This window comes from Microchirus variegatus, assembly GCF_963457635.1.
Source record: "Microchirus variegatus genome assembly, chromosome: 5".
NCBI classification, from domain to species: domain Eukaryota; kingdom Metazoa; phylum Chordata; class Actinopteri; order Pleuronectiformes; family Soleidae; genus Microchirus; species Microchirus variegatus.
Genome location: NC_139806.1, coordinates 15,401,446 through 15,416,536, shown reverse-complemented (window position 1 = coordinate 15,416,536; position 15,091 = coordinate 15,401,446). Strand labels below are relative to the sequence as shown.

At 41.8% G+C, this 15,091-nt stretch overlaps 2 protein-coding genes across 2 annotated transcripts; one reads left to right on the top strand and one right to left on the bottom strand.

The window, feature by feature from the left end:
* Window positions 1-6,679: 6,679 nt before the first annotated feature.
* Window positions 6,680-9,109, top strand: scg2b (secretogranin II b; the record flags this gene model as incomplete). Its single annotated transcript, XM_083890480.1, has 2 exons — window positions 6,680-6,734; window positions 7,278-9,109. The coding sequence occupies exon 2, from the start codon at window positions 7,295-7,297 to the stop codon at window positions 9,107-9,109; it is 1,815 nt and encodes a 604-aa protein (XP_083746606.1). The 5' UTR covers window positions 6,680-6,734; window positions 7,278-7,294.
* Window positions 9,110-10,226: 1,117 nt separating this feature from the next.
* LOC310927797 (AP-1 complex subunit sigma-3-like) lies at window positions 10,227-13,553 on the bottom strand. Its single transcript, XM_083890193.1, has 4 exons — window positions 13,351-13,553; window positions 13,117-13,225; window positions 12,522-12,659; window positions 10,227-10,820 (listed from the first exon to the last, which is right to left on the bottom strand). The coding sequence occupies exons 1-4, from the start codon at window positions 13,527-13,529 to the stop codon at window positions 10,785-10,787; spliced, it is 462 nt and encodes a 153-aa protein (XP_083746319.1). The 5' UTR covers window positions 13,530-13,553; the 3' UTR covers window positions 10,227-10,784.
* Window positions 13,554-15,091: the final 1,538 nt, after the last annotated feature.

Below are 15,091 nucleotides of genomic sequence, written 5' to 3'. Positions count from 1 at the left end.
AAGTGAACTTTGTGAACCACTTTTTATGCCGCACCAAAGTCCACAGAGCAGTGTTTCCCAGTCGTGTTCCTCAGTGACCCACAGCCCTGCCTGTGCTAGACGTTGCCCTGCTCCAACACACCTGATTCAAATGTCTGGCTAATGGTCAGGCTTCTGCAGAGCTCGGTGACGAGCTGATCCCTGGAATCAGGTGTGTTGGAGCAGAGCAACATCTAAAGCCATAGGTGTTTTTATCTGAGTCTGCACTCGAATGCCATAGAGCAGGGGTGTCCAACTCATATGACCTGGGGGTCAATGAGTGTCTAGTCTGGTCAAGAGGGGGCGACGTAGAGAAAAAAAAAAAACTGTACAGTAGCTTAAAAACTTAATAACTTCAATTCAATTTCAAAGTAAAAGTGTTTGTTTTGATACGGAATGACATGTACTTCACTCTAAAAGAATAATTGACACCTTCAGACCTGCAATTAAAACATCAAACAAGCTTATATATGTCAATGAATGTTGAATGTAATACATTTAATAATGTTATAGTTAAAAACAAATATGCTATTGTTAGTATTAAAAGATATTTCTAGTAAATGTATGTATTTATGTATGATAATTATTGTGTCATTATTCTGTCACCTGAAACGCTCTGTTTAAAGGGCTGTTACATGACATTAAAGGAGTCGTATTAAACCCTATTTCTCCAAGTTAACCTTGTTCCCTGGTGTCCTAATGAACATGTCTGTGACATGCTTTGGTCAAAATACCATAAGAATGAAGCACCACAGGAGTTCAATCACCCTGCCAAAACAGCCCTGTTAAGAACATTTAGTGTTAGTAGTATCTTTTTAGGTCCACCTTAAAAAAAAGTAAAACGAAACTTAAGGGACAGGAAATGACATCAGCCACAGAGGCTACCGGGAGCTAACAGCAGTTAGCATTTGGAAAAGTGATAATTTGCAGGCTCTAGCAGGCACATTTCCGTTATATATAACATGTATCCACTGGACAGATAAATCCTCTGAGACTGGAAGTTTGTGTAGAACTCTGTGCTGCACTGTGGAGCCAAGAATAGAACTTTTTGCAGACTTCCAGTTTTCTCGGATACCGTTGCCCTCGCCAGCACTCTTGCGTGTTTTACGGACAAAGCGGAGCTCCGTGAGACAACAATTCCAGGAATTTAGCGCATTGTGACGTCTCAATGAGTGCGGAAGTCAACATCGCGTGTTTTATCTCCTGTACTTAGACTGTGGAGGACCACAAAAACATGAGTGAGTCATCTATTTTCACACTTTGCAGACTGATACGACCTCCAGAGTCCCAAATATAAGGATTTAAATGATTAAAAAGTTGATTTTGCATAATATGTCCCCTTTAAGTGGTGGGGCCGCATGTGGCCTACGAGCCGACAGTTTGACACCTCTGCCATAGAGGATTCTTCTGCTGCCTTGTTTGTGTCACTTTGGTAAATCTTAAGAATTTGAGCTCACGGATGGAGACAACAGTCCTTTAATGTGCATCAGAGTTTTTTTTACAATGGATTTACTAACATCTTTAATGATGACCATTAGTAAAGGTGGAATGGAGCTTTGCAGCCGCCGAGCTGGGTCTCATTAATGCAGACATGTTTAGCCCACTCCACTGCATTCCTGTAGCATTACATGGACATCTGCCCTTTTCTTGCAGGCTCTGCCAGCAGAATCTCCACCTTCATTCCTTTCATACTTCACTTCTCCTCCCTTAGACAGGCCATGTTTCCTCTCCTCACGTCTGCTCCTCCGTCCTAATGGCTCAGACAGCACATTGTGGCGCTAATCACCTCATCTCCGTCCTTTCGCTGAAACCACCTGCCTCATGAAGACAGGGACCGTGCTTTCAACCGCAGTAATTGGAGCGAAGGGAGGGATGAGGCGGATGGAGACAACAGAGGAGTAAAGTAATAAATGCAAAGCCTCTAAGAAAATGACCAAAGCTTATGAAATGAAACCAATCAAGGGCAGGGGAGATGCAATCAGTGGGAAGTGCATGAAAGACAGCTGTGTCACCACGGAGACGGTTGAAAAGAACCATGAGCCACGACAACAACAGGCGTGCCATCCTCTCCTCCCCTTCTCATGATGGAGTGATGGGAAGCTGATGGTGTGAAGAGGTGAGGAGGAGGAGGAGGATAAAACAAACAAAGCAGCAGAGAAGAATAGCCACACGTGCCCTCCACACTGTCATCATCATCATCATCATCATCATCATCATCATCCTTTCTTAACAAGTCAATGTCACAGCGTTACATTTAAATAATGCCTTTCGAGAGAGGAAAAAAAAAAGGCTTAAATGGTAGTGACAGTGTTGTGGGTCCTTGAGATGATATTAAAGCATGAAAGAATCCTGAGCACACACAAAAGATCACGACTGGGTGTGTGTGTGTGTCTCTGTGTGTATGTGTGCAACCCAGTATGAATGAGAGCCACTGTTGGGTTGATATAATTCTCTTCTCGCGGCTTTGATCGACGTGTGGGTAAACAGCAGCAGAGTCCCTAGTGATTACTGTTGGTTTATAGACTGAGGAGGAGGAGGAGGAGGAGGAGGAGGCGTGATATACTGTATAATGGCAAATGCAGTCAGCAAGGAGATGACAAACAATTATTATTGTTGGTTTTTTGGTGGCAGACCAAATTATACTAATCTTAATTTAAGTCATCAGTGTAATTAAAAGACAGATAGATAGATAGATAGATAGATAGATAGATAGATAGATAGATAGATAGATAGATAGATAGATAGATAGATAGATAGATAGATAGATAGATAGATAGATAGATAGATAGATAGATAGATAGATAGATAGATAGATAGATAGATAGATAGATAGATAGATAGATAGATAGATAGATAGATAGATAGATAGATAGATAGATAGATACCTTGGCTTCATCATCGTCATCACAAGCCCTGGCGGGGAAACACAGATTCAGTCAGTCTGTGAAAAACCTGCTGGGATTTGATTTGAAAAACCTCTGATCCATCACTCACGATCACGTCATAGAGCTCGAGGGGCAGATATAAACGACACAACAACAACAACAACAACAGACACACGCAGCAAAGACAAAGACGTGTGCACAAATACCCAAGTTATTTTTAAAACAAGTGCTTCTGTTCTGTTGTTGTGGTCATGAACTGTGTACATGCGTCTTCTGGACAATCGCAAAGCAAACTCTCATCTTAAAGCCTCGAGATTTGCTATCCATCATCTACCGATTATATATATATCGGTAACAAAGAAATTATGTTCTAGACCTGAAACAAGCGAGTAGGCTCATTCCATTCATAGACTTTCATTCAGATTTTTGCAACCAGCACAGTCACCCCCCTGGTGACTCACCCTGCAAACCTGAAGACTATGTCCACTCTTTATTTACAGTTGGTGCACACTCACTCACTCACTCACAACCTCTGTGAGTCCTTTAAATGGACTCAACCTAAACGGCTCAACAAAGATTTCTAAAATCATAAAACCACTGTCATGTCCTCACAAGCATCAGTCAGCGCCCCCGATGATTAAATGAGCTAAGAAACGTTTGCATTCGTCCTCACGTCGTCTCCGTGCACCTATGTGTACTTTCATTACAAGTGATAATGAGCAGATTCTATTACCCGCTTCTTAATGCGTGCAAGGGAATGTAACCTTTAAATGATTGATACTACAGTGCGCCAGTGGTCATGATCTCGGGGAGTTGCTGCTGCTGCTGCTTTTCCTCAGGGTGGGGCTGTTTCTGAATGGACTGCTGTGATGTCAGAGGAGGGTTGCTGCGGGATTATACAACACAAACCGCGCCATGTCTCGTTCATCTATCAAGGGGTTTTTTTTGGCTCTCTTTTTTGTTTGTTTTTTTTGCTGTTGTTTCTGTTTAAAGCCTATACACAGCAGCAGCAGCAGCAGCAGCAGCAGTAGCCAGGTGTGTTAAATGGATGTTTCTTTTACTGTCAGGTGCTTTTCTGCAGCTTTGGCGAGCAGGAAGCTGGCAGAGCACACCCACCACTGTCAGCGTCTTCTCTGTGATGATGACATACTCTGTGCTTTGCAAACAGTTTAACGGAAGTGAAGGGATCACAACGTGGACTAAATAAGGATCAGGTTGGATGCAATTTGGCGTGCAATGAAAATGAGAGGGTGCAGAGCAGGGCTGAAATGGAAGAGCACTTAGGTGTGTATATATATGGGATGTCAGAGGGCATTGAGTGGAACACTTAAATCATTTTAGATGGCATGAAAGAGAGTTGAGATGATGCCAGAGCATCGATAAGGGTGACATCATTCTGATCTGGGCACCAACAGATACCTGAGTAGGGAAAGTATGACATGCAAGAAGGCCTGCTGGAATTTATTTAAAACATTTAATTTATTAACAGGTTTGTTATCAGTTTCCTCAAAAATAAATGACGTATAGGCATTGACATGAACATATAGTGAGGTGAGATCGCGTTTGTTGTAAATGTACAGCTCCAGGCTCCAGCTCTGTTATGGGACCTTAAAGCAGACTTTAATATGATAAAACATGTTGTTAGTATTTTTGCTGCTGTTCGGTCTTTGTGAACAGAAGCACGCAACACTATTATATTGTATTGTATCTTGTGTCCTACATCTGAAAATGGGGTCAATGTCAAGCAATACTATCAAACCTGACTGAGGGAGCGATTGTGTGTATACAGCGACAGCACAGAGTGGACGTGACCAAGAAGCGTTTATCCCATCAAACTGCTGCACAACTGGGTTTTTTGAGCTACAGTATTTGCTTCTGAAAGTTTTTTGTTTTTTTATTTATACTGCTCTATGTTCTCAGTCTTTCTCTATCCTTTTTGCGTTTGTCGTGCTTTACTAGCACATTGTTGCTGTTGCCACTGTCAGTTTTGAAAGAAAAACAAACCATTTCCCCAGTGCAGATTAAGAATGTTGCTTGGAGACATGGGATATATGGGAGCTAAAAACTAAGCTTTCCGGGTTGGTGCACACCGCGATGAAGGTGATGGGGAAGACGAAGTATCTGTCCCTTCAGACAATCTACGAGTCTGCAGTCTGTTCTTATGCAGGCTCAGAGTACGAGCTTTTACCATCTGGCGGGAGTTACAGTCACCCTCTGTAAACACCAACTGTTTTTAAAAGCTAATTTGTGCCGAATTCAATCAGACTTTTAAATAACACAGCTTGAGGCTGTAGAGATTGTGCAACAGACTCATGTTGTTTTGTTTTTAATAATCCTTATTTTAGTATTTATCATGGATATACTGTAGGACCACATGGTTGGTGTAGTGGTCAGCACTCTTGTCTTTGCAGCAAGAAGACCCGGGTTCCAGACACACTCGGAATAAGAGCCTTTCTGCATGGAGTTTGCATGTTCTCCCTGTGAGTGTGTGGGTTTTCTCTGGCTACAAAGACATGGAGATTTGGGGATTAGGTCAATTGGACACTCTGAATTGACTGTAGGTATGAGAGTGTGAGTGGATGGTTGTATGTGGCCCATCTATCGCCCATCTATCTATGTTAGCTGAGACCCCCTGTGGATGATAAAGCCATAGAAAATGGATGGATCATGTGTGCAATATGTGTAATTGTATATGCTTTACTCTCACTTTAAGTGTTCTATTTTGTCATGTGTGTATTTTTTTTTATTGTATTTATGAAGGCATTATTATTTTGTGAAATCAAGTCCAAGACAAATTTCCTCACAGGGACAATAAAAGTATATTGTATTGTATCTAAGCACAGTTAGATTCAGAAGTACATAGGGTGGTGTGGAGCTTCTTAAAATAAAATACATTTGTCTAAAGTTACATACTAGAGCTTTAACAAGTTTAAGTGGCCAGTAAGTGTTAAGTTCAAAAACAAGTTCAAGATCAGTTTTTCCTTGAAAAAGACATGAGACAAAAATACTTTTTTTTGCATTTTTGTAATAACCCAAAGTGGAGGGCTTTTGATGTCACCACAAACTTTGCCACCAGCCACCCTGTGACCTTTAAGCTGCATGCTGTGGCCTCTTCATCTTGTGGACCTGCAGAATGTTGGGGCTTTGGCCCCCAGCCGACAGGAGGGTGTCTATCACCGTCACTGTCAGCGCCCATAGCGGGAAGGAGAGAGAGAGAGAAGTGAAATGCGACAGCAACTCCGCGGTGGATTCAGCCTGTGAGTCATCGCTGGAGGGTTTAACTCTTCGTGTGCCATGGCGACGATTGGTGACGACAGAAGTGATGAATTAAACCTTCTGATTTACAATTAGAGGGTGGAAATTGCTTTTTTAATGAACGAGTATTGTTGCATTAATTTTTTTTTTTTATTGAGACTAAACTCTTGATAATGTTTATTTTCCTGTGTACCTGAAATAATAACAATAATAATAATAGAGAGTGTATGGTGAAGAGTTTGAATGAACATTCACATAAACACATTGTGTTCGTATAAGGCAGAGGATCACAAATGTCTGCAGTCAACAGCTTCTTGAAAGCAGCGCTGCAACAGTCGGCACAGAGAGCTATTTTTAATACAGCCAGCTCTTTAGTATGGCATATCATAAACCTGAATCATTTATATGGATTTTTTTTTAGGCCCGGCTCTTGCGTTTGTTGTGTGATGACGCGTTGGTCAGGTGTTCCCTCATATAACGAGGGGAGCTGTCCAAGTGCTGAAAACAGAAGAGCACAGCACCGCTCAGGAGGAGATGCCATACACCCTCACCACTGTCTGACTTTTATTTCCAAAGGTAAGACTCTTATTTTACTGATAGGTTTTTAAATATCTCCCCTTTAAATAAATAATATTTTTCAATCGATTGGTTGTGTTTCCTTTTTTATATATATAAATATATCTCGACACTTTCTGTTGCGGTGTGGGTGTTTAGTGTGAAATGCGACGTCAGCACTTGGTGATTACAATGTGTTGTTGCTGCTGCTTTAGTGAAATAACATAAAAGGGAAGAAGCTATTTTTTATTTTTTAATAAAGATGGATTATGTTGTTGAGAGGAAATCGGATGCTGAGGTTGCCCATAACAACGCGGGGAGTGACTCATCCAGTGATGTGAATGTATCTCCTCACGCACAGCATCATATCATTCAGTTTGCAGTGCGTAAGAACCTGATAGGCAAATAAACCACGTATCAAAACAGATTCACCCACGCGTTTGCTTTCGTGTAAGGTTTCGGTCAAAATAATTCCTTGATTAAAAATTAATCGTGTTTTTTTTTTTACTTGATGTGTTTGTTCATTTGCTTTGCTTATATGTTGTGTTCTTTTTGGATTCGCAGGTAATAAATCGCCTATAATGCTGCATTTCCACCACAAGTTGCCCACCGGCGGAGCCGTGATCTTTCTCTCCTTCCTCCTCCATGGATGCGCCGTGCAGGCTGCATCTCTCCCTCGCCACTACAGGCTCCGAGGCGGGGAAAGTGAGGCTCAGCCGGCAGCTTATCCACCGAGCTCCGACATGATCAGAGCCCTGGAGTACATTGAGAACCTGAAACAGCGGAACGGAGGGCGAGCCGAACCCGTGGATTACGATGAGGTGGATAAATTCAAGGTACTGCTTCAGCTCGCCTCGCAACAGGACGAGGTTCCCGGGGATCGGCAGCCCGCTCCCGGCATGCAGAGGCAGGACATTACCGCCGAGCAGCTCATGAAAGCCCTGCTCAAGTCTCTGCAGGATCAGGCTGGGAGAGACGCGAGAGTCAGCCCCGCGTCAGCGCCCAGGAACGACCGCCGCACGCACAGGCACCGCACCAAAGAGACCGGGACCCCCGAGAGCGCACCGCTGGACTACGATAACTTCCCTAGACCCCACAAGAAGTATCCACTGATGTTTGAAGACGAGGAGAACACAGAAGCGTCAAAGCGCGCCACCGAGGACCTGGACGAGCAGTACACCCCTCAGAGTCTCGCCAACCTGCGCTCCATCTTCGAGGAGCTGGGGAAAATGCCCACATTCGGCGGTCAGAAGAGAGACGTTTTCGGGGACGAAAACGAGGACGACGAGGAAGAGGAGGGCGGGTTAAACCTGAGAAGCCAGGCCTACGAAGATGTGGCCGGAGGGGAGGAATGGGTCCCCGTGGAGGAGAGGGAGGAGACGGAGGAGATGGTCAACGGCAGCCACGAAGAAATGGAAAGGGCGCTCGGTGACCTGGAAGAAGCGGAGAGGGTGGAGATGCAACGCCGTGCCAGTCAGAACCAGGAAGAGGCAGATGATGATACCAAACTCGTAGATTACTACCTGTTAAAGGTCCTGGAGATGAGCGACCAGACACAGAAGAGGGACAATACCGGGGAGCAGAGGAAAAGACTGATCCGCCCCTCCATCGTGGATCCACGGACAGTGAAAGAGTTGCTGGAGCTCTCCTTAAAGCTCCACGTCCCTCCACAGGACCTCATCGACATGCTGCTCACAGAAGAGCTCAGGAAGCTCCACCGTGATCCCCAAACCTCATCGCGCTTCACCACCGGCCAGACCCCAAAGATCAGGTACTTCAGCCGCAGGCTGCCCGTGAAGAGCAAGCCCCCCGCAGAGGACATGGACAGGGAGGACTTTTTAGACATCATCGGAGTGGAGACGATCAGTAACCAGTATCCCGTGGTGCAGAGACCCATGAAGACCTCTCAGTCCTCAGACAGAATCCCAGTCGCGTCCAACCCTGCTGCAAAATCCGGTCCAGTGAAAATCCCTCCTCCCTCCGGACGCAGGGAGAACCTATTTCTGTCCGAGCTCAATAAAATGCCCCTAAAACGCCAGAGTCAGGCCGACGGTGCTGCTGATGAAGGAGACGATGAAGACGGGGACGTGGAAGACGAGGTGACGACCTACCTGGCTGCCAAAATCCTCACAGAATACCCGAACAACATCGCCAAGAGGGACACCCAGGCGCAGCAGTTTCCCTACGAGCTGTACGAGCGCGCCATGAAGGACTACCTGGGCCAGGGGGACACTGCCAAGAGGCCACTGTCCAAGAGAGAAACGGAGGTGGCCATGGAGGAGAAAGAAAAGCCCACGGAGATGCAAGGGAAAGAGGAGATAATGGCCAAGACCTCCGCTCCACAGACCATGAATGAAGACGAGGTGCGCCGTGAAATGACAGTGGCGGGGATGTAGCCTCAACCCCCTGCAACACGCACGAAATTATGAATTTAGTATTTATACTGTCGCAAAAATAAAGTGTGGTGGACGTGATCTAGTTTACAAACTTCTATAACTATAGCTGGTATAATGTCACCCTAAAGAAAATGAACTATCTAGCAACCGTACAGGTTCTTTTTTTTGAAAAAAAAATACTAGTCCCTACTTGCTGCAAGAACATTTTAGAAATATTATATTGATATCACGGGTCCTTAAAGGTGCATTCCGTGCACAAAATCATCCTCCAGAGAGAAAAAAAACACACCATTAATTGGTTGTTATAATGTTGTTATTAACAATTATTACACTAGTATGCGATGCGAAGGACAGAGTTGAAGTTTTGTGATGTTAAAAGTTTGTTATCATTAATGGTGTTTGTAAGCAGGTCTATATTTTCAACTGTAATCAGCTGCGTAATGGTTAAAAATGCTTATTTTTCATGTCAATCTATTCAAATGCATATGTCAATAATATATACATGTAAAATATTAAGTATAATGCTGACTGGGCCTTAAAAACACAAGCATACAGTATATTGACAGGAGTATAGTAATATTTTAAAAGACTTTTTGTTCGGACAGTGTGCTGGGCTGAGAACGAGTGTTGTTGTGACTCGTTGTATATTCAGGGTTAGTGGATTTAATGTTACTATTATGGATAATTATTTCAAAGTCTAAATATCAAAAGACCGTCGCCTGCCTTCCAACCCTTTCATACTGCGAAGCTCTGTATTGTTGGCCTACCAGTGGTTGTGCTATGTATGCTCATTTTTAAACCATTTTGTACATGTTCAATGATGTGTGATGAATCACAGATGAATAAAGCATCAGCGATATTATTTTTCTTCTTGCAGAGTTGTGTTGCCTTCTTACATCAAAGCTGTTTGAGTGGTTTTGAGAAAAAAGGAAGCAGAGGATTATTGTTTTGGTGAACAAAACGATGTAAAATCTTCACAGAATCAACACATGTTCAAATGATTAAGAAATTATGAAATTAAATTACAACTCGTCTGTTTATCAAAACACATATTTAATCATAAACTACAATATCATACATTTCACATTATATAAAACAGAAATATTGACACACACACACACACTCAAGATGAACGCACATTAGCAAAACGGATTGGAAATCTAAATTTATCTCTTTCAGAATTTGGTACGTGCTGTTATAAAATTAAACAGTTTTAACTCCACAGAAACCTGTTCTTTTTTTTTTAGATGAAATCATTATTAATATAAAGTGTAAACAGCAGTGGAGGTACACTTTTTTTTACAACCAAAACCATCTACGTCCAACATATTAACATGTGATCTAAGTAGTAACAAAGAGTAACAAATCTGTCAATCTAAAATCGATTTCCTTTTCCCCCCCCAACCCTGTACTTCATTCATTTTTAAATAATGACAGTTCCTATAAAAACAATTCAACGCCTCCTTCACTTGAATGCATGAGTACAAACAAAATACTCACTCCCAGATAAAGTTTAAGTAGCAACAATATTTAAGGCAGAAGATGAGCAGACATTCAACACAGTCTTTTAAAAAAAATATTCAGTAGAATTGAAGTCAATCCCATTTCTTTGACTCAAACAGTACAGTACATTTTGGTCCCCGTATTTGTCCCGTTTATGTCCCTTTTCCATGGGTTAAAATGCAGGTTTGCTCATATACTCCTCCATAGTCTGGAAGAAGGCACAAACAGACAGAAATTAGTTCCTTAGCATAATTTTTCTACTTAAAAAGCATCATGATACAAAATATATTCACACATCGACCATCACCTGTTATTAAGTGCTGAGCAAACTGACACACTATGGGAAAACTAACACAAGCACAGCGTCTAACCTTTCTGTCCATATTCAAGGTCATCCAAACAGCTCCACCTCATACCACTCACTGTTGTCATCCTGAAGCGATAATAGTCAAAATGAATGGAAGGCTGAACTGCACATAATCCAACTCCAAATTTTGAAGTGTTAGTCATCAGCGCTACTCAGAAGCACAGAGCAACACACCCGGTTAAAACTACCGTACCACACAGAACCACTGATCTACAGAGAGAGAGGGAGGAATCAGTCAAAAACTTAAAAAAAACCTTGCACATTCCAGGAGGATCTGTCTCTCACTCAAAATTACACTGGCTGAGAGAGAGAGAAAGGGAAAGAGAGATTCACACACACACACACAGAGGGTAACAGAAACAGCAGCACAAACACAAATCCATTAAAAAAAGGAGCAACAGCTAAAAAGCCTATTAGCTATGGGAAAGACAAACACACACCAGGGACTCAGCAGCACCACTGTTAATTGAACTCATTATGACACTGACTACTTGCGACACTTGCAAGTTCACTTACACTAGAACAAGTTCCCTTAGACCTGGAGCTTGATACAGAATTTATGATTGGTGTCGTTGAGCATAAAATAAGAACATTAATGCCAGGCTCTCTGAGTACCCCCACAACCAAGGTTTGAAAAACATGTGATCACACCTAAACTATGTTTCCAATAGGACTGGGCGATAAAAAAAAATAATAAAAAAAATAACAAGATATCTCTCAATAGGATTGCATTAAAATTCAGGTTGATAACAATGACAAGCTTTGGACATATTTACGCGATAGCACACGTCAGAAATATGCGCAACAACTGCCAAGTCAAGCTCGCATACGCAGGATACGCCCACTTCCTGTTGTGAACATAGTTTTTCTGAGTTGCCAGTGTAAGAAGATGAAGTTGGAAAAGAGAGGTGGATTTTGGACATGAATGTAAACCATTCATCGAGCTGAAGACAATATTGATTTTTAAAAAATGCACACAGCGTCAATTGTGAGGAAATGGTTCGGATAACACAAAAGTGAGGAGGTGAAGATGAAGCCGCTCTGCAAAATTTGTTGTTGGTTGAAGCCAACCAGGACAGGAAACAACAAATCTTTTCCATCACCTGAAATACTACATCCCGTGACCACAATGAGACTATGAAAATGTCTCACACACACACACACACCCTGCAAGTTTGTTCACGTTTGCAGAACTAGCATTAGTAGGGCTGTAGCATGGCTGCTAGTATTAGTAGCATTAGGTTTTATATGTTAATGTAGTTACCATCAGGTTTTTTTTTCAGGCTTCATGGGATGTTCTCTCAAACTGGCAGTATCAGCAAAAACATTATATCATAATAAATATCAATATGGATCAAGATGAGAAAATAGACTGTATCGTGATCACGTTTGCCATATCGCCCAGCCCTAATTTCCAATTAGTCATTATTTTTTAATCATACTGAGCCATGCAACAGATGTTCCATATTCACACCAAAGATCCAAGCCACTCTTTGTGCCGTGTATCACGTGTTTGTGTGTGTGTGCGTCACAGTAACTCACCTCCTGTAACATGTCTGAGGCTTCAATACAGCGATTGACAATCTGTTTGGAGGTTTCTTGTATCTCACCCCCCATTAGAAACTCATCCAGGATAAAATAGGCCTTCTCAAAGTTAAAGATTATGTCCAGCTCACACACCTGAGAGGAAGTATGATGGTTATTTTTGCGATACATGACAGTGCTAATGCAGAACTTGCTAACGTGTACATTTTCAGAGTTGAAACTGCTGTTAATATAAATGTTTTTGTAACTTTAACAGGGTTTAGTGATAAGTATATTATTTAATTTAAAGCTGCAGTGCATAACTTTTAGGGATTTTGTCGTTGTTTATGTTATAATTCTGTTTATTTGGTCCAAACAAAAATGATGTAAGATCATTTGTATGCTGTGTCTTTCATCTGAAAACGGGCTAAACAATCAGACCTGACTGAGGGAGTGTTTGTATGTAGCAGTACAGGTTACTTGTGTCTTTGTGTAGCTGATAAGCTAAATCAGCATTGTTAAGCACTACAGTTTTAAGTTAACAGTACATTTCAACATAAGACTACCACAGACTACGATTGCATAATCAAAGAAGAAACACAGTAAAAAATACATTGCCAAAGTATTTGTCCAGCAGCTCCACATAGCGATGAATCACCTCCAGGGCGAGCAACTCATTCTCCTGGTTGTCAATAGCCAAGCAGAAATACAGGCTTGCATATCTGAGGGAAGGGTGAGAAGAGGTCACGATGGGGATTAATGATAAACAGTGTATGTACACTGTAACTAAGAGATAGGGGGCCTGGTTTCCGCAGACAGTCATGTAAACAGGTTAAGCAGCACCCACCTCTTGTAAATAATCTTAAGGTCTTTCCAGTCCAGGAAGTTAGAGGAGCGGGGTTGCCGTGCCAACACCATGTTGGTCATGTCCCTAATGATCTTCTTCTTCTCCCGCTCTGAAATGGGTGTGAACCACTTCTGCAGACGCAGCTTTCCCTGGCGACTGAAGAGCAGCAGGAAGCGCATCTAACAAAGCAGACGCACCACAGGATCAGAGGGGCATTCACGACGCACACATGGACAACGGAACCAAAGCATGAATTAATAAATGCGACCACGCTGCACTCGACAACACACATACAAAAACCAAGGGTCAAACAAGTGATTTGCTGCTGTCATGGTTCATTAAATAGTGACATAGCTGAGGTGAAAGGAAGTCTTGACAGGCAGAAATGCAAAGGTCGACTAATGACGGGGGAAGAGGTAGTTTAAAGTTTCCTTTCCGATTTCCAAGAGAGCTAAGGAGTTGGGTTTCGGATGTCTGGACAGACTGTGCTTCCTACCATTGGAAATAGATTTGGCTACACATTGAGACTGACGTGAATTTTGTTTTTACCCCCACTTCCATGAAAAGTACACCATTTCCATTCGGCTTTCCTCTCATTGTTCTTGTAAGAGTGGCTCATAACTGATTTACGGTCAAAAGATGATGATGATGGTTCTCTTATAGGGAAAGTTGTCATTTTGAGTCGTTTACTAAAAATCTGACTTGCCTTGCATTTCTGTGCACAGTAAGTCAGTTGCTCAAACACCTACTTCAGTGCATTGTTGAGTTCTAAAAATCATATATTAAAACAGAATTAAAAAACACAAAATAACCTTACATACAGAAATATGTATAATTATGATATTCAGCATTTGTTTTAATGCTGCTGTAGCTTAAAAAAAAAAAAAAGGTCTCCCTCATTTTTAAACACCATGGGAAAAAGGAGCTTTTAAATAGAGTTGCAAATTTCATTCACCTTCCTAAAAAGGTGGTTGAACTGGTTAATGAACAATAGTTGGTTAATCATCAGTAATAGAAGCAGTGTCTCATTTTTGACTCCCTGCACTTTGACTTCTTCTGCATATTACATTAGTACTTTGGTTGATGTTTGCCCTCTGCTGGTATAAAATTACAGAGCATGTGATGTCTGAAGTAAGGCCATGCAAATGCAAGGAAACAGACACTGTCAGTTAATTAATGAAGACATTTTTAATCAGATGAATTTGTATTGGCAGTGAACCGACTAATGAGTTGGACACATAGGATGCCACAAAACACCGAATAAGAATAAAACAAACCTGCTTTGAGTGGTAACTATGGCTGCAATTATTAAGCTCTTAATCAATTACTAGTCATTAATCGAGTTCAGTGTTGTTATAATACAAATTCTCAGATTCTTCAGCTTCTTAAATGTGAATATGTTTTGGTTTCTTTGCTTCATATAACAAAGAGATCATTAAAAGTGAATCATTTACTTTTGAGAACATCATCAGCCAAACATCTTTTTCTTTTCTTTTTTTTTGTTAAGAAAAACAATTGTTAGCTGCTACCCTAGTGGTATAACCAATGGAGTGTACACAAAATGCAGAAGCAGGAAATAAGAAAAATGTTGGTTTGACATAGGGCCCCTCCAGGTTTGTTTAGCCTGGGGGCCCCAAAGATCCTTGAACCGCCCCTGCTTACAGGAAATACCAACTGATCTCAACAAATATGACAATAAATCTGTTTTCAAATGTGTGGATGTTGGACAGGAAGAAAAAGA